We start from the raw sequence: 20,041 nt of genomic DNA on the forward strand, positions 1-20,041 counted from the left end.
CCTACTGTTGCTCCTATCTTCCCACTTGGTATATGCTGATCCTTGGACATGAGACAAGACAAAAGGTAAACATTTACATCAAGAAATCAAATGTAACCCAATGTGACACATACAGGCATACCTCGTTTTATTGTGCTCCACTGTTTTGCACTTTGCAGATATTGCATTTTTTATAAGTAGGTTTGTGGCAACCATGCCTCCAGCAAGGTACCATTTTCCCAACAACATCTGCTTATTCCATGACTCTCTGTCACATTTCAGTAATTCTCATAATATTTCAAAGTTTTTCATTATCATTGTATTTTTTATGGTGATCTGTGATCTTTGATGCTACTGCTACAATTGTTTTGAGATACCACAAACCACACCTATACAAGACAGTGAACTTACTCAGTAAATGTGTGTTCTGACTACTCCACCAACAGGTCATTCCCCTGTCTCTCTTCCTACACTTGAGCCGCCCCCCATTCCTTGAGACACAACAATATTGAAATCAGGACAAGTAATTAGCCTACAATGGCCTCTAAGTGTTTAAGTGAAAGGAAGAGTCTTATGTCTCTTACCTGAAATAAAAAGCTAGAAACGATTAAGCTTAGTGAGGAAGGCAAGCTGAAAGCTGAGACAGCCTTTAAGCTAAGCTTTGTGTGTCAGTCAGCGAAGCGGTGAATGCAAAGGAAAAGTTCTTGAAGGAAATTAAAAGTGCAACTCCAGTGAATACACAAATGATATAAGAAAGTGAAAAGGCCTTATTGATGATATAAAGTTTGTGTGGTCTGGATACAAGATCAAACCAGCCACAACACTGTCGTAAGCCAAAGCCTAATTCAGAGCAAGGTCCTCTCCCTTTAACTCTATGAAGGCCAAGAGAGATGAGGGAGCTGCAGAAGAAAAGTATGGAACTAGCAGAGATTGGTTCATGATGCTTACGTAAAGACATTGTCTCCATAACATAAAAGTGCAAAAGGAAGCAGAAGTACTGATGTAGTTGCAGCAAATTATCCAGAAGATCCAGCTGAGATAATTAATGAAGGTAGCTAACACTAAATAACTAAAGAGCTTTTTGATGAGGGTGAAAGAGGAGAGTGAAAAAAAGCTGGATTAAAACTCAACATTCAAAAAAAATAAGATCATGGCACCTGGTCCCATCACTTCATAGCAAACAGATGAAGAAAAAGTAGAAGCAGTGACAGATTTTATTTTCTTGGGTTCCAAAATCACTGTGGATGGTGACTGCAGCCTTGAAATTAAAAGACACCTGCTCCTGGGAAGGAAAGATATGACAAACCTAGACAGCATATTAAACAGGAGTACATGACTTTGCTGACAAAGGTCTATATAATCAAAGCTATGGTTTTTCCAGTAGTCATGTACAGTTGGATCATAAAAAAGGCTGAGCATCAAAAAATTGATGCTTTCAAACTGTGGTGGTGGAGAAGGCTCTTGAGAGTCCCTTGGACTGTAAGGAAATTGAACTAGTCAATCTTAAAGGAAATCAACCCTGAATACTCATTGGAAGGACAGGTGCTGAAGTTGAAGCTCCAATACTTTGGCCACCTGATGCAAAGAGCTGACTCATTGGAAAAGACCCTGATGCTAGCAAAGATTGAAGGCAAAAGGAGAAGGGGGGTGGCAGAGGATGAGATGGTTAGATAGCATCACTGACTCAGTGGACATGAATTTGAGCAAATTCCAGGAGACAGTGAAGGACAGGGGAGCCTGGCATGCTGTAGTCCAGGGGGTTGCAAAGAGTTGGACATGACTTAGCAACTGAACAACAACAACAAAAACACTAAATAACAGATTTTCTTTGCAGATGAAACAGCCTTCTATTGGAAGAAGATGACATCTAAGACTTTCAGAGCTAGAAGGAAGTCAATGCCTAGCTTCAAAGGACAGGCTGACTCTCACTAGGGGTTAATGCAACTGGTGACTTGAAGCTGAAGCCAATTCCCACTTACCATTCTGAAGATCCTAGGGCCCTTAAGAATTACACTAAATGTAGTCTGTGTTCTATAAATGAAACAATGAAGTCTAGATGATCAGCACATCTTTTCACAACATGCTTTATGGGATATTTTAAGTTCACTGTTGAGACCTATTGCTCAGGGGCAGGAGCGAAAGAGTCCTTTCAAAATATTACCACTCACTGACAATGCACCTGGTCACCCACAAGCCCTGATGGAGATTAAGGTTTTCATGCCTGTTAACACAACACACACTCTGCAGCCCATGGGTCAAGAAGTCATTTTGATTTTCAAGTCTTATTATTTAAGAAATACATTTTATAAGGTTACAGCTGCCATAGACAATGGTTTCTTTGATGGATCTGAAAAGGATACATCATTGTAGATGCCATTAGGAACATCTGTGATTCATGGGAAGAAGTCAAAGTATCAATATTAACACGAGTTTAGATGAAGTTGACTTCAACCCCCGTGGATGACTTTGAGGGATTCAAGACTTCGATGGAGGAAGTTAAGTGCAGATGTGGTAGAAACAGCAAGAGAACAGGAATTAGAAGAGGAGTCTAAAGATGTGACTAAACTACTGTCTTATAAAACTTTATGGGATGAAGGGTTGCTTCTTATGGAGGAGCAAAGAAAGTGGCTTCCTGAGATGGAAACTATTTCCAGTGAAGCCGCTGGGAAGATTTTTGATAAGGTGACAAAGTATTTAAAATACTACATAAATATATTTGATAAAGCAGGGGCAGGGTTTGAATGGACTGATTCCAATTTGGAAAGTTCCACAGTAACAACACAGTGGGTGAAATGCTATCAAACAGCAGCCTCTACCAGCAGAGAGTCTATTTCACTGAAGGTTCAGATGACGGTTAGCATTTTTTTTTTTTAGCAATAAAGTATTTTTAAATTAAGGTCATCATTGTTTAGTCAGTAAGTTGTGTTCAACTCTTTTGCAAGCCCATGGACTGTAGCCCACCAGGTTTCTCTATCCATAGGATTTCCCAGGCAAGAACACTGGAGTGGGTTACCACTTCCTTTTCCAGGGAATCTTGGATCAGGGATTGAACCTGCATCTCCTGCACTGGCTGGTGGGTTCTACACTGCTAAGCCACCTGGGAAGTCCAAATTAAGACATGTATGTTGTTTTTTTAGACACAATGCTTTGCACACTTAATAGACCAAATGTAATGTAAACATAACTTTTACATGCACTGGTAAATCAAAAAAGGCATGCAACTGGCTACTGCAATATTTGCTTTCATTGTGGTAGTCTGGAAACCAACCAGCAATATCTCCGAGGTATGCTTGTATGCATGTCTGCACCTTTTCCTGCTCTGAATCTACTTTAAAACAAAGCAAAGGAAGATGGAGTAGATTCTTGGGATTTCAACTCAAAGAAATGAAAACAATTCTGAAAACAGACAAAAACACCACAGGAAAACAAATGTTAATAAAAGTAAAAGAGCATAAATGAAATATGAATGAAAGTATAACCAAAAAGAAAAAAAAAACAACCACAATTGCAAGTAAACATGGAATCAGATGAAACGACATCTGCTTCCCTTTCAGTCTGCTCCAAAGGTGGGGGAGGGCAATGCTAAAAAAGAGGGCTAAAAGCTGTATGGGGCAAAAATCTTTAAATGAAAAGTCTGAAAAGGATTACAAACAAGACTCTCAAACATCAACTACTATGACAGAGTTTAAAGACTAAGAATTTGGCTTAAGGTACTAAATGAATCATTTTACTTCCAAAGTCAGCACACATACAGACCACCTTCATCTTCTGCCAGCATTCCAGCCACTGCCCCCTTCCAATCCCTTGACCATTAAAGAGCCATGGCGCATGCTCCATCCCTATCTGCTGTCCTCTCTGAGCTCTACTATCCATTTCAAACCATTGATTTCATATCTTCAGGTCTTATTTCAAATACCACTCTCTTAGGACAGGTCTCTCCAATGTTTTATGATCTCAGTAACACACAACTCCATCACTGCTATGATTTCCATTTACTTATGCAATCATCTGTCCATCTCACTCACCACACGGAAAACCCGTGAGGGCAGGAACCATGTCTGGATTTACTTGCCATTGTCTGCAGAGGGCCTGGCTAGATTTACTGAATAAATGCACTCAAAAAATAGCTGTTGAATGACTGAATATCTATGGACATAAGTGAATGGGAAAATGATTTGCTGTTTATCTTTAAGTAGAAGTGGAAGATTTTTCCGGAAAAACAGGTTAACCAGAGGTAAGAAGCAAAACCATTCAACTTTATATTGGGTTGATTTTCCAAAGTCATACTCATAATAGGTATTAACTATATAGGACACGTTTAGATTCTTAACCATACTTAATTTATACAGCTGTTTTCATATTTAAAAGTAGCTATTCAAAAACAAGGACCCTTTTTTTAAAATTATTTTTTTAACTTTTTGGTTGTGCCACATAACATGCGGGATCCTAAGTCCCCGACCAGGGAACAAACCTGGGCTCCCTGCAGTGGAAGCTCAGTCTTAACTGCTAGACCACCAGGGAAGTCCCAAGAAATAAGTACTATCTGAGCACACAGTAAAGATGAGAATCCCCTTTCTATCTATGGCAATGGCTACTTCAAATGTGTAAGAATAGAAAGTATCCTTGTGGATTTCCCTTTTCAGAGAGAGAACTCTAGAATTCGAAGGCAGTGGTATGGGCATCGGCCCTGTGTCTACACAACCCCACAGTCTCTAGACAGCTTTTTGTCCTGTGAGAACACAGGCTCTCCAACCCAAAATCAATGCTCTGGACTTTATAAAAGCTCTCTTACAAAGCTTTCAAAACTGGTATTTTTATAGTTATTATTCATTCTTGAGAATCCTTGTACCCTGATCTAGCAGACTGAAAGAGAAGAGGGATGAGAGAGGGGAAGATGTAAAGGATATATTAGCATAAAGTTCTGTGAGGTTACATAAAAAGGGAACCAAATTCTGTCAACACAAAGATAATGAAGACCAGCGCAATTACAATCCTAGTTACAGAAAGAATGTCAGTTTAAGTACTTAGGTCACAGAATAACACAGGAGACCTTTAACCAGAAGACTAGCTTAAATACTTCACATTTCATCCCAAGTGATGATGGATGATTCATAACATCCCAGCATGCCATAAGAGAACAGCTAAAGGGACAAGCTCTTTTAATTTTCATATAAAAATTCACCAGAGGCAGCCAAGGCCATGAATCAAAACCTACAAATGGAATTTTTTAAAAAACTAGAAATTTTATGTGAATTGTATTTGTAATTATATGTCAATAAGGGAAATCTAATCCCATGAATCACAAAAACAGCAAAGAAGTTACTCCTCTTACACAGAGAGTGACCGGTACCTAACTAGGTGACGCTGTATTGCTATGAATTGTCTGTAGGTAAGAAATGCCGTCAAGGGTGAAAATAAAGAGCCAGGCTTCACTCTGCCGACCACTACGATTTCACCTCCTCCCTACTGCTTTCCTTGCAAAGTCAAGTGAGTTTCAGAACCGGGGAACCCAAAGAAATAGAAAAGTCAATTCCTAAGCCATAGTTCCACAAATAATTTATTTGAAAATTGAAGTAGAGGTGACTGCCTTATACCTACACTTCAATCTGATATGATTAAAAGGAGAGAAAATACATACATCTCAAGGCAGAGAATTTCCCCATTAAGTGGGATTTTGACTTAAGTTTTCCATACAACTGGCTCAAAATACAAATGCTTCCAAGCAGAACTCTTAACCAGAATATTCACTCTTCTGGTATGCATGAAAGAATAGGAAAGAATAAAAAGATCTATAAGGCTCTTTCTTTTTTTTTCTTACCTAACTCTCTATTTTACACCTGAGAACCCAACAGGCCTCAGTTTAAGTTGTCAGCCCTGTTAGGTCAGGGTTTTTCCCAACACGCCACATAGTGTGAAGCCACCTATTCCTCATTTGTGATGATGCAGGACAAAAGTGAGCACCGTGAGAAGGTGAGAAGCTGCACAACCAGCACCAGGACTGAGCAGTTTACCAAAAAACTGCTTGGTTCCAACTTCCGACCCTCTTAGAAAAGAGGGTAGGAATGGACGTAAAACCAGGAACGCATTATGGCCCCTTGATTCATGCACAGAACTGCCTTCCTCAGTTTTAATATAAATCAGCTCCTCTGAAATCCCGAACATCTGTTCCCGGCATACACCAGGCAATATTATGGCTGTATAATCCCTTTACATTTATTCATGGAAAACCTGAATAAATGCCCCTTAGCCATTATAAAACCCTGAGGCTGTCTAATATTCCAACCCATGGTTATAACTGAGGTCTTCATTTCTATCAAAAAAGCATTTCTTTTCTCCCTTTCCATAAAGCTGATTATCTTCTACATTTAATTCTCACCAGGTAACCAACCAACACCATACTATGAGGTAAGCTTTAGAACCTTACACACCTAGTGGGTCAGGAGACTTGCTGCACTTTAGGTTTATTTTTAGATAACTGGTGTTAACCCATTAACACTGAAGTAATTTCCCTTTATTTTTAAAGGGTTCAACAAAATATGGTTTTAAAGTACCACTGAAATTAAATTTAATACCTCGAAACATAGTACTTTTTTTAATCCAGTGAGTGCTGCACTGTTGAATTTGTAATTAAAATTACTTCAGCATGAAGACTGGAAGGATGTAGACAAAGACCCCAGTATGAGGAACATGTGCATGAGAGCTCTGCATCACTGACAGATGGGGCCAGAGACAATGCCTCAGTTTGGCAGCTAAACTCAACACAAAGCAGTGTCATGGAGCACTGAACAAATATCTATTGTTGACGGTTTCAACAGATAATTTTATGAGATTCATCATTACAATGCCTACAGGTAAAATCTTAGCAGAAGCCAAAGATCCATGAAACTCCAAAAGAAAGGTATCCATCTGAGTTAGACGAAGAGGGAATTTCATGTTCCTGATTTTTTTCTGGGCTCACAGACTATGCAAGAAATAAACCTAATGCTACCCCTGACTCTGCGTTTGTCCCTGTGATTTCTGCTGATGCCAAGAATCCCTTTCTCCTAACATTGGACTTGCTCTGCTCTCCCTCTCATATTGCTCCCTTAGGCTTCCTCACTCATATTCCTACAAGAGGAAATATCACACCACAATAACATTTTCCAACTCCACAACAGTGTGACTCTTGGCTTTAATTACTTTCTCCTCTGGGGTCTCCTCCTTCAGAACAAAATTACTAGGCATGTAAGACAAGGGATTCTCCATGTAAAGTATTCACACACTGCCATGTATGTTGCACTGAGGAGGCCAAGTAGCTCCCAGACGCTGCCTGAGGGCTCTCTCACCCGCATCATGAATTGAACTAGATTAAAGCAAAATTGTCCAAAATTGCATAAGGAGCCTCTTTAGAGCAAGAGCTGGTCCCTTTTCGCCTTTCTCACTTTAACCTCACCAACCTTCCCACTAAAATGAACCATGGGGACCGGTCGTAAAATGGGTCGTGCCCGTCACTGAAGAGATCTGAGCCCTCCTCCGTCCCTGCGTCAGAGCCGGTGTCATCCACGAATGCCTCCTCATCAAAGTCCTCCATCTCCTCTTGCTGCTCGTCAGCCAGCTCAGTGATGTCGGAATCGGCCGTGGAAAAAGTGGGGGAGGGTGTGCGGTCAGCAAGGCGCTCATTCACACAGCCGTGGAAAATGGGGGAGCTAGACACCAGGGGACACGCCGATGGACACAGCCAAGGAGAGAGGAACAGTCGGTTAAACAGGAAGCTACAGGTGCCAACAGGACAGAACCCACTGAGGAACCAAAACAAAATAAGCAAGTGGAAAAGCAAAAGGACAAAATAAGCATAAATCATCTGGTTCAGGTGAAAGGGAACAAGGACTGATCCTTAGAATAAGAAAAGCAAAGGAAATACATGAGTAGAATATGCCAGGTAAATAACGTGCTGTAAAACATTTACGTTCCCCCATTCACACAAAAGATTAGCAGCCAGGCCTCAAAGGAGCCACTCAATATCAAGTGAAATAATAAAGTTTAAATCTTTATTCCAATCTCCATGTCACTGTGGAGCAGCAAACAAAATGGATGAATGATATATGGCAAAGCAGGTATATACCTTGCTTGGGTAAGATGTGTCTGGCCAATTTATCTCTTTAAATAAAAACACACTCTACTATCAGAGCAGAGTGAAAAAGACTAATTTCATTTCTACAAAATACTACGACTTCAGCTTCACCTTTGAACCCAGGTCCTTTAAAACTGTCAGAAAGTTTTCTCAATCAGAAAATAATTCAAATTCTGAAATCATGAAGGTAAAAACTTACATTTCTCTGCTTTTAAAATTCCAAATCTCTAAGAACTGACTAAACATGGACTCACATTCAATGCTGACTAAGGTATACATAAAAGAGGTGCAAGTGGGCTACTCAGGTGTGCAACTATTCACTCTTGGTAAAGACTAAACTAAGATGCACTGTTTTAAAAATTAAAGTGAGGACGTAGCAGGTCATGGAGAAGTTGTAGTCTGATAAACTGCATGTCATACTGTGATTCTGAACCATGTTGGATACAGACACAGGTTTTCTTTTTCTTTTAATTCTATCTTGGTCAAGAGTAAGACATTTTGTGAATGAGTTGAGAGGCAGGGAAAACTGTCAGCTACTTTGTTTCAAAGTCTGAGACTTAAACCTGCCAGCTGGATAAAAGGGAAGGAAAATATACCAAATGGTACAGTGGCTATGTGTGAGTGAATAAGATTATAAATGGGGGCTTTTTTGTACTTTTTTTCTTTAACTTTATGTAATACCTTTGAGGCTTTAAACAATTAAAACCATTACCTGAAAAGAATAAAATCATCACATACCTTCCCACAAGTTTGAACCAATGGAACCGATCATAAAATGGATCGCTGCCAGTCATGGTGGTCTCACTTTCATCTTGGGTGCTGGAGGCCATCTCCCCTGCTCTGTCATACATCTCTCTCATCAAATCCAGCCTCTGCCTGGACAGTAAACGTAAAGTGCACTGGGTTAGTATCACAAGGTCACATCAAAATTTCACACTGGAAGGATCTTCCATGCAAGGTTTTATAAAGCTGCTCCCACCATTTAATGATATTAAAAAAGAATGAAGGCAAAAAGCACAGAAACTCTAACACTCAGTATCCAAAGTGTGAGAATCTAGAGAGAAGCCATCAAGAAAGTCAAGAATGGCCATCTAATCTCTACTGAGTCCCAGGATAAATGTAGTTCAATAGCATATGGTATCTCAAACATACTGAAACAGCACAAAATACCTCATTATACTAAAGGCAAAGGAAGCTATGCTATTTCATCATCATCATGAGATCCAGGGCAGAAAAGATGAATAATTACTAGATCTAAGACAGAAACCGATATTATAAAATTAAAAGTTAAAATATAAGAGGGTCTATCGAGGGTTAATTAATTTTAATTCCACCCCACTCCCTGCCAAATTTGTGTGCCATCTTTGCACAAGCGCCATGTAATCTTTCCTTTGTCATCTCAAATTTAGTATACACGCTGCCAAAGGAACATTATGGAGGGTAAATGTAAATCACCTCTACAAATGACAAAGATATTCACAGAGCATGATTTGTTCACTTAGAAGAAAATGAATGGACAGTGCTATTACCAACATCAGCAACAGCACTTAGATGCACAAAAAGGAAGCAATGGCAACATCACAGAGAGAAGAGCCCATGTGAGCAATTCATTATTATTTTCTAAATAAAACAATTGGCTTTATATGTAATGTTTTCATACTTAAGTTTCTCCAAAGACCAATAATGTGTTGCTCCATTTTTCAGATCCTGAACTTCTACAGCTACCACTGTACGAGGGAAAGGTCTGTCTTCCTGAGTTTTTTCAGTCTCAGTGGGAAGCAGTTCAGGAGGCAGAGGGGAGTACAACGTGTCCGTGAGCAGAACAAACTGAAACTGCACCTAAATGGACAGAAGAAACCATGGACAAACAGGCTTTTTGTTTTTCCAAGTGATGTTCAGAAACAAGGCAACATAATCAGGCCCAATGGGAAAGACGTCAAATAGCAGCATGTGGTCAACAGCTTTTGATTAAGTGAGAAACGTGGCTACTTATATATTAATCATTTAGCTATTTACAGTCTTTGTTTTCCTGGCCTGGCACAGTGTTTTTGCACAATCTAAAATCTCAATAAATATATCCTGGTTAACTGAACAAAGACTTCCATAGAGAACAGAATGTGGACCCAGGAATGCATCTCCAAATGAGAGCAGGTAGACATGTGCTAAGGTTTTCTGTTAAATTCAGAGGATTATAACTGTTACTCTTAAAAGTGTTTACTACACAAAAGTGCTTTGCATTCATCATGTCATTTATTTCTTGGTAACTCTCTATTTTTTTTTTTAACCAACCATTAATGAAATGCTAGGTACAGCTATGAGAAAAAAAGACCTAGCCCCTGCCATCATTTAATCTATTTAAAGAGAAAAATAATTAATATATAATCACAAAATGAGATGGAGTTACAAAAGAATAAGAGATCTTATTCCTATTTCATGAAACTAAAAATACAGCCCTAGAAAAACAGAATGATTTTTCCCCAAAGTCAGGCAGTGTGAGATCTTACCTACTTCTCAATACTGCCCCCTCATCCTATTCCCCGTAATCTTAGCAGTCAGGAGACTGTCAGAGGGACACGCAGAACAATGAATCTATGCTGTGGTGTGATGTTTCTGGCATCACAATTACCATGCGTAGACACTATTTTGGCACTGTATGTATATTCATTCTCTCACCCCTCAGGAAATCACAAAAACCCTGGGTGGCAGGCCTAGTTGCCAAACTCCTTCTGCAGATGAGGGACTAGAGGCCCAGGTTACTAGAGTTAAACAACTGGGAGAGTTGGGGTAGGAACCTGGCTGTCTGGTTGCACAGTGCATGTGCTTGTCCATTACACAAAACTGCCTCTCAGAGCCTAGTAGAGGAGAAGGCACAGAGGACTTAAAGGTGCCAACTTAATGGAAGAGAACTAAAGGAAAACTGAGATTTTCAGAACCCAAGAGTAATATTTTTCTACTGATATGCTTCTTTAACCCTCATCAGGAATACAGTCTCCTCATATATAAAACAGGCTAGAAAACATGTTATTTTAAAAATTTCATTTAACAAATACTTAAAGACATCACTTTGCCAACAAATGTCCGTATAGTCAAAGCTATGGTTTTCCCAGCAGTCATTTTGGATGTGAGAGTTGGACCATAAAGAAGGCTGAATGCTGAAGAACTGATGCTTTCGAATTGTGGTGCTGGAGAAGACTCTTGAGAGTCTCTTGGACTGCAAGGAGATCACCAGTCAATCCTAAAGGAAATCAGTCCTGAACAGTCATTGAAAGGACTGATGCTGAAGCTGAAGCTCCAATAGTTTGGCCACCTGACGTGAAGGGCAGACTTATTGGAAAAGACTCTGATGCTGGGAAAAACTGAAGGCAGGAGGAGGGGAGGGTAGCAGAGGATGAGATGGTTAGATAGTATCACCAACTCAATGGGCATTTGAACAAACTCTGGGAGATAGTGAAGGACAGGAAAGCTTGGTGTGCTGCAGTCTATGGGGTCCCAAAGACTCAGACATGACTTAGCAACTGAACAACAACTAGTACCTACTTCATTGCAGGCACATATGTTAAATGAAGGCATATATAAACCTGTTTCACAGCAAAAAGCTGCTGAGTTCACCAAAGGGAAAGGTGGCCTTAAAACGAGGACCATGAAGCCCATCAGGCTCAGCTCTGCTTCAGGATGGTCCCTGTTCCCACAACCTCCATTACCTTCTTCTTTAGTTCCACACTGATGGCATTCGCCTCCTTTAGGTAAACGGCATTGCCCCAGAGTAAGTCCCTTAATGAGGTGAATTGGTGAGACTTCCACTTCCGGAAGGCCCACTGGGCCAGCTCAAATTCATGTTGTGTCCATGGAACTGAAAGAGCAAACCAGGTGTATTTAATGGTGGACTCATAACTATGTAGAAATTACATCCCTCCCATACCTCAGCTTTTTAAAAAAATCAAGTTACTTTCCAGTTTTTCTCTCTTTTCTTTTAGATACAGCTCTGTGTGGTTTATCATAAAGAAAAACCCTTAGTCTGTTGTACAACTTGAAACAGATCTATTTTCCTTTCTAGTAGAGGAAAAAGAAGGTCATATTTCACATAGATATTTAAAAATAAAGAATTCAGTGTACAAATTAAAGAGTTTCTTTAAAGTTATTATGAAGCCTTGAGATTACTGAAGAGGTTGGGTGAAAAAATAAAATATGATGAATGTTCACACTGCATTTTAATTTCAACTAAGAAATTCTAGAAAACTTAAGACAGGTAGGTATGACAAAACAATGTGATGAGCAATCTGCCAGAAAGAGATTTAATACACGCTTCTATATTCCAAAGTCCTCATGGGGAAATCCCTGACATAAACCAGCAAATAAAACAGAGCATCCTGTTTTGTTCTTTTTGGCCACACCACTCAGCATGTGGGATCTTAGTTCCCTAAACAGGGATCAAACCCTCACCCCCTACATTGGAAATGTGGAATTTTAACCACTAGACCACCAGGGGAATCTGTAAAACAGAGCATCTTAACAAAGATTAAGCTCTATATCTGCTTGTCACAAATATATAAATTTCATATGTATGGTCATATGAGACAGTTTATATAAACTGCCCAAGAGATTTCTACAGAGACTATGCTCAGAAACCTTGGGTTCTAAGAGACTATTAGTCCCACCCCCACCTCACAGAGTACAGCCTGGACGCTTAGCCTTGAGTATCTTTTAAATCATCTTTAAACTGGCTCAGGAATTTGACAACACAGATTCAGAACATCTACAGAGCAAAGTTTCAGTATCTAGATTTCACCTTCTTCCTCCTCCTCTTCCTCTTCAGTTGTTTCTGCAGCCAGGGATCGCGTCTCCACCTGCTTCTGCAAGGCCTGCAATTTACTCTCGTAGTCCTGAACGAAAACAAAGAAGATAACATGTAGGAGAGAGAGGAAATAGGAGGGAAAGAAAAGAGAAATGCAAGGAAGAGTGGGCAAGGGAGAGACAGCAAAAGACAAAGAAACAAGAAGACAGCGGCAAGAAGCAACAATAAAAAGACAGACATACCGAGAAATGCTTCTGAACAAAGCCATAAAGCACCCAAAATAGTCTGCACTGGGTAAATGCTTTAAAAGATCTTGTATTCTAGGGAATTTAACTGTAGTCTCTCTTTCTACTCCGTAGACTCAAGAGTTCTTTATTTGGGATTACAGTAGAGCAAAGGGGGAATTTTCAAGGAAAAAAAAATGCATGTGTCCCTTAAAGGTTAAAATGCATTTAAATAGTATCTTAACACATCCAAGAATACCAAAGAAATACAATACTGGAAAAGATTAAGTTCACTAATATTGCTAAGAGTTCCAATTATCTGTTTGGATGGGAGAAAAAATTCAGATTGTAGACTCTGAAACTCTCTATGGATGAAATATTACTATCTTTGCAGATGTAGGATAAGTTTAGCTTTCAGGGAACCTCAGTGTTAAAAGAACACAGTGTTATTAGGATTGAAATAATCGACATGCTGCAATTATTTATTCAATAAAGAAATTTTATATCAAAATATACTGTTATAATATAAAATGTACTATTATATTACAAATCATATTCATCCTTCCTTTCTTCCTTGTTTCCATGCACTCTCAATAAGTGTGATATCGCTACTATTAGCGAAAAATAAAATGGTTCTTGGGGGACTAAAAAAAACTTTTTAATGTATAAAACACAAATATACACACAGTATGTAAACTGATACCTTGTATATCTGAGGTATTAAAATGGCATAGTGGGGAGAGAAGAGGGAAAAAAATGTCTAAAACAGTTCCTTGGCGTGTTCATGAAAAAAAAAAGCTTGTGTTTTTTGACAACAAAACAAGTTAAGAAAAAGACCTTCACACAGTAAAATACCAAATCACAGGGTTCAGCACAGCATTTAAAAAATAAACTATTAGGCTTCCTGCTTCTCTAGGAGTGGCATGATTACAGGCTGTAAAGAGATAGAAGGTTTAGGTATGACCATGTACTGTTTTCAAACAAAGCTCTCCAAGTCACAAATCAAATATTCCATGCATAAAGAGGATCACTGAAAGCCCAGTTAGCAAACTTCATCACAAAAGGGGCTCCCAATGGTGATGCTAAGAAGGATGCAAATATTCTCCAGGCTCTAGTCATTTATCCTTTGGTCTCACAAAGGAAGCTTTCTCTCTTTAGTGGAGCTGGCAGTGACCAAGAGTCAGCGAAATAGCTCTTTAAAGACATCTCCGGGAGTTGGTGATGGACAGGGAGGCCTGGCGTGCTGCGATTCATGGGGTCGCAAAGAGTCGGACACGACTGAACTGAACTGAACTGAAACATGCTTTTTAGGATATCATGTACTGTGGGGAAAAAAGAAAAAGAAAAATATAAAGTACCAGGTATAAAGACATCAGTTTTGCTCCTGGAACCTGATCTTACTAGTCTTATAATTCTGGGAAAGTTAATCCTTTTAACACCTCTTTTTGGCCTTTTTTTAAAATGAAGATTTTATTATTCCACCTGCCTAAATTTAAGGTAGGACTGCAGGAAGGATGAAAGGACAAACCATTTAAAAATGTATGTGAAAGTCCTGTTAAATGGCAACATACTATCAAAATGACAAGCAGCGTTTTTTGAAAGTTTCTTTTCTACATACATCCAGCCTTCCATCTTGGTTTCTAAATACCATTCTCCAGTAACAGAAACCAGGGCTCCTTAGGAAAATGACTGATTTCGGATTTGGAGCAAGGAAAATACAAGGTAACCCCAGAATATCTTGTGCCAGAAAGCACAGAGTACTCAAAGACCAACAGGACCATTTCAAAAGGACGAAGACTCCCACTGGTCAATAAATGATAATAACAGGAAAAGAATATATACCACGTTGAGTATAAAAAGAATCCATGAGACCACAGTGATACTGAAAGATGGAGAGAAAAAAGGGAAAGCTGTTCCTTACCAAAAAACAAAACAAAAAGCCAGTTAATAAATGAAGAGGGAATGACAGAAAATCACTACTACAGTGTAACCCCAGATGTAGTAAGTGAATCACCCAAGGATCATTAATACAAGCTACCACAACTGACAGAATGGAAAACAGAATATTCACACAATCACAAGAGCCTATTAATGAGAAAGCGCTAGGAAAAAACACATTAACTAAATTTATTAAACATTACTGAAAATAGGACAAATTGACATTTTACATCTACTGATGTGAAGCAGATGGAAGCACACAATACAACATTTATAGCGTTCTTAACAATGTTTAACCTAAATCAAATCTTGAAGAAATAATCAAATTAGAAAGTGACCTAGACTCTTCAAAAATACCTATGTAATGAAAGATAAAAGAAACACCAGAACCAAATGCAATTAATAAACCTTGATTGGATCTTGGATTAAAAAAAGTACACACTTTTAACATTTAGACAATTATAGAAATTTGAAAATTACCTGTATATTACATGATTTTGAATCAGTATTAAATACTTGGATGGGATAATGGTATTAAGAGAATATCCTTGGTTTTAGGATATTTATGTGTATGCAGGAGTAAACTATGGGAGAAGGAAATGGCAACCCACCCCAGTATTCTGGCCTAGAGAATCCCAGGGATGAGGGAGCCTGGTGGGCTGCAGTCTATGGGGTCGCACAGAGTTGGACACGACTGAAGCGACTTAGCAGCAGCAGCAGCAGCAGCAGGAGTAAACTAACATGGTATCTGTAACTTATTCTCAAGTGATTCAGAAATAGTATATACATATGGGTATACAAAGGTTCACTGTACTCTTTTTTTTTTTTTTTTTTTCAAAATAAGAGGTTGAGCTTTTTTTTTAAAAAAACCTATGTATGACATAAGATTCTCTCAGCAAAAAGAGACTGTTGATTTACCTAAAGAGCATCAGATGGAAAAAAATGTTCATATTTTAGCTTGAGAATTTTTTTGTTTTTCATTTTTGCCCCAATTTTTTAATTATAGCAATATACACACGACATAAAATTTGCCATTTTAACACATGAAATACACTAACAATGTTGTATAACCATCACCACTGTCCATGCTCCAGAATTCTTCATCTTGTAAAACTGAAACTTTTTGTCCATGAAATACTAACTCCCACCCCTGCAGCCCTCAACCACCATTCTACCTTTTGTCTCTATGATTTTGGCTACTCTAGCTATCTCAGATAAGTGGAATCATGTATGCTTGTGACTTTTTGTGACTGGTTTATTTTTGAGGATTTCCTCAAGAACAGGATTACACCATGAGTAAGATAGACGGCTGGTGGGAAGCTGCTGTACAGCACAGGGAGCTCAGCTCGGTGCTCGGGGCTCGGTGATGACCTAGAGGGGTGGGGCGGGAGAGGCGGAGGGATGTTCAAGAGGGAGGGGATATGTACATGCATACAACCGAGTCTCTGTTGTACAGCAGAAACTAACGCAACATGGGAAAGCAATTATACTTCAATTTAAAAAAAAGGAAAAGAGAATGAGTTTACAAGCTGGTCAAACTACCAAATGAAGACAAAATCCTTAGATTCTGACAGTTAAAAGAGTGACTTTTCCTAAAAGCTGTGGTTGTGCTTTAGTGGCAGCAAAGCTGACATAAAAAGATGTTCAATAATGCTGCTGCTGCTAAGTTGCTTCAGTTGTGTCCGACTCTGTGCGACCCCATAGACTGCAGCCCACCAGGCTCCCCCATCCCTGGGATTCTCTAGGCAAGAACGCTGGAGTGGGATGCCATTTCCTTCTCCATCAATAATATAGACCTAAAACTTTAACTGCACTTTGACCAGGAAAAATTTCTATAAGCAGTTGGTAGTCCAAATGTCAATGAAAGTGAAGTGAAAATGAAAGTTACTCAGTCATGTCCGACTCTTTGCAACCCCAAGAACTATTCAGTCCATGGAATTCTCCAGGCCAGAATATTGGAGTGGGTAGCCTTTCCCTTCTCCAGGGGATCTTTCCAACCCAGGGATTGAACCCAGGGCTCCCGCATTGCAGGTGGATTCTTTATCAGCTGAGCTATCAAGGAAGCCCCCAAATGTCAATACCAATTCTTGAACTGACCTCCTCTTCCCCAAACCAGGCTGCATATGAGCTTCCAACAAGGATATTTTGATTGTTAACCAGAAAAATACTAAGCCCTGGATTTTCCTGCAATAAATGGATAAAGAGATTCAGATACTACTGTTCTGTCCACTTCATGGAGAAAATTAGAATCATTACAGAAAACATGCTAAAAAATAATATATTTACCAATAGTCTTCTCTGTTTATAAAAAGTTCCAACTAACTGAATATATGCTCCATATTTATAAAGGCACTGCACTGACTGTTTCTTCTTCTAGAATGTTCTCTCCCACCCGACTATCTTTGTTTTCAAGCTTACTTTGTGCTAGGAACTGTTCTAAATGTTTAACATGGATTGTTCCAAGCATCCCAATAATGCTATGAAAATGTTTCTATTGTTATTCTTGTGTTAAAAAAGAAGAAAAACCTTAAAGAAATTAAGTAACTCTCCAAAGATCAAAATTAGCAAGTGGTAGAAAAAGAACCTGAACCCAAGCAATTGGACTCAGAGCATGCTATCTTTTTCAAAGAAAAACCACTATCCATCCATTCATTTGACAAATGAATACCATCTTCACTCCTATTATGTGCCAGATGCTAGGGATATAGTGAGTGGTCAGTAAGACAAAAGTTCCACTGGTGACGGAGATATAATAAACAGTAAACAGACACAGTACATGCTATGATTTCAGGAGAGAGAAATGCTATGAAGAAAGGGAGTTATCAGAGGCCAATAGAGAGACAAGATTGGTGGAGGAAAGCTAAGATTAGGTGCTCAGGGAAGGTCTCTCTGCAGAGATAACATTTAATCAGAGATCTAAGCAAGCACTCTGAGATCTTTGGTGGAGGTTTCTTATTCCAGTCAAATTTAGCTGACAGCAAGCACAAAGGCCCTGATGTGGAGCTTGGAGTATTTAAGGAAAAGCAAGAAAACCGGTGCGGGTGGACTGGAGGAGTGAGAAGAGTTGGAGAAGCAGTTGACAACTGTCAGATAGGGACTGGGTTGTGGACAGGTTTACAGGCCACGGGAAAGGACTGTGGATTTTATTGTAAGGGTGTCACTGGTAGCCTAGAGCCAGGAAATCTAGCATATGTAGTAAAAATACCAATGTCCATGGAGAATGGCCTGTGGACTTGGAACAAGGCCAGGAGCCATGAAGCTGTCCCTGCCGTTTCAAGGGAGACAGCAGTGGCCTGGTCCAGGGTCTCAGCAGGTGACAAAAAGCAAATGGAGCTGGCATATGTTTTAGAGGCAGAAGAAGTGTGCCCTGCAGATGAAGATGTGACCATGGGGTGTGAGAGAAAAAGGGAAACTGAGGATCACGCTTGAATTCTGGTCTGAGCTAGCTGCTCTGGTTTAGATAGTTCAGATGTGAGATGCCAGTTAACTCTCTGGATGTCAGGTCACAGTTGTGTGTTCGTGACCAGAGACTGGGGAAGGCCCAGGCTGGAGAGAGTATCTCTGAGAGTCAGCCGAGAGGGAGGCAGAGCAGGGGTCTGCAGACAGACTGCCTGCCTGAGACTGGACCTGGATTCCACTGAGCAACTGTGCGAGGATGGGAAAATACGTGAAATGGGATTAACAACACCTATACTTCACAGAGGAGGGGTGCTAGGAGGATTCAATGAGTTAATACATGTAAAATGTATTATATGTATTTGGTCCAAGTACTGTTGACCCTTGAACAATACAGGATGGGGCACTGACCCTCCACGCAGTAGAAAACTTGCACATAATTTTACAGTCGGCTTTTGGTTTCCAAGGTCCCACACCTGCAGATTCAACCAAATGTGGATCTGTGGTACGTATTCGCTGAAAAAAACCCCACATCTAAGTGGACCCATGCAGGTCAAACATGTGTCTTTCAAAGGTTCACTGTAAACGCTCAACAGGAGGTGCTGTCTTCATTATCACCTCTGTGAACACAGAAGCTGAGGCCACAGATATGTGTGAGGTCACCTAGAGGAAAGAGTAGATATAGGAAAAAAAATGACCTATGTCTGCGGCCACAGAGACCATGAAGGAGCAGCGAAAGAAAAATCAGAAGCCAAGAGAACAAAGGTTTCGAGAAGTAAAGAGCAGGCAAGCCATGTAAGATGCTAGAGAGATTTAGTAAAACAAGGACTAAGAAAACACCTGGATTTTCCATCAAGGAGACTCCTGGTGACCCTGACCAGACTGGCTGCAGTGGTGAGGTGGGAATGAGTCTGACTGGCCTGAGTTCAAGAATGGGGAGAGGAGACAAGAAAAAGAAGGTAGCCAGTGGGGAAAAGTACAGAAAACGCTCCCAGGAGTATTTCTAGAAAAAGGAACATACAAACACAGTGGCAGATCACAGGGAACACAACTTTTTTTGAAACTGGTGTTTGCATGCTGACAGGAATAATGTAGAAGGAGAAAATCAGATGCTGTGAAAGAGAAGGGGTAGGTGTACAGTAAGTCCCTCAGAAAACGGAATGAAGGGAACGAGGGCTGGGCTAAGACAGGAGCACAGACAGTTCTTCCACCAAGAGGAGGGAAGGCCAGGTATGGGTATGGATGCATGGACACACGCAGACCTGGACATGGGAAGAAAAGAAAAACTTCCTGATTCCTTCTCTTTCTCAAAATGAAAGTAAGCAGCTGAGAGCAAAAAAAGGCCATCTTTCATCTCCTGAGACGCCTGGTTGTAAACCTTCAGAGCATCCTGTGATTTTCCCTCAAGGCATCTGTCACAAACTATATGACCATTGGTGTGACTGTCTAATGGCTATCTCCTCCATGACTCTGTGAACTTCACCAGGCCAGGAACCGCCTCTCATTCACCACTGAATCACCAGCATCTGGCACTTGTCTGTCTAGATTCTAGAGTAGATACACAGTTGTGTGCTGATCTTCTAGTCAACAGTTCTCAGAAAC

At 39.9% G+C, this 20,041-nt stretch overlaps 1 protein-coding gene across 1 annotated transcript in view; it reads right to left on the reverse strand.

The window, feature by feature from the left end:
• KIF1B (kinesin family member 1B) overlaps positions 1 to 20,041 on the reverse strand; it is a 142,133-nt gene that overhangs the window by 44,419 nt on the left and 77,673 nt on the right. The window contains exons 22-26 of the mRNA XM_068986130.1: positions 12,876 to 12,969; positions 11,791 to 11,939; positions 9,750 to 9,928; positions 8,828 to 8,965; positions 7,416 to 7,664 (exon numbers count right to left, since the gene is read on the reverse strand). Coding sequence (XP_068842231.1) covers positions 7,416 to 7,664; positions 8,828 to 8,965; positions 9,750 to 9,928; positions 11,791 to 11,939; positions 12,876 to 12,969 — 809 coding nt within the window. The remainder of the gene's footprint in view (positions 1 to 7,415; positions 7,665 to 8,827; positions 8,966 to 9,749; positions 9,929 to 11,790; positions 11,940 to 12,875; positions 12,970 to 20,041) is intronic.

This window comes from Capricornis sumatraensis, chromosome 14, assembly GCF_032405125.1.
Source record: "Capricornis sumatraensis isolate serow.1 chromosome 14, serow.2, whole genome shotgun sequence".
In the NCBI taxonomy this organism is placed as follows: domain Eukaryota; kingdom Metazoa; phylum Chordata; class Mammalia; order Artiodactyla; family Bovidae; genus Capricornis; species Capricornis sumatraensis.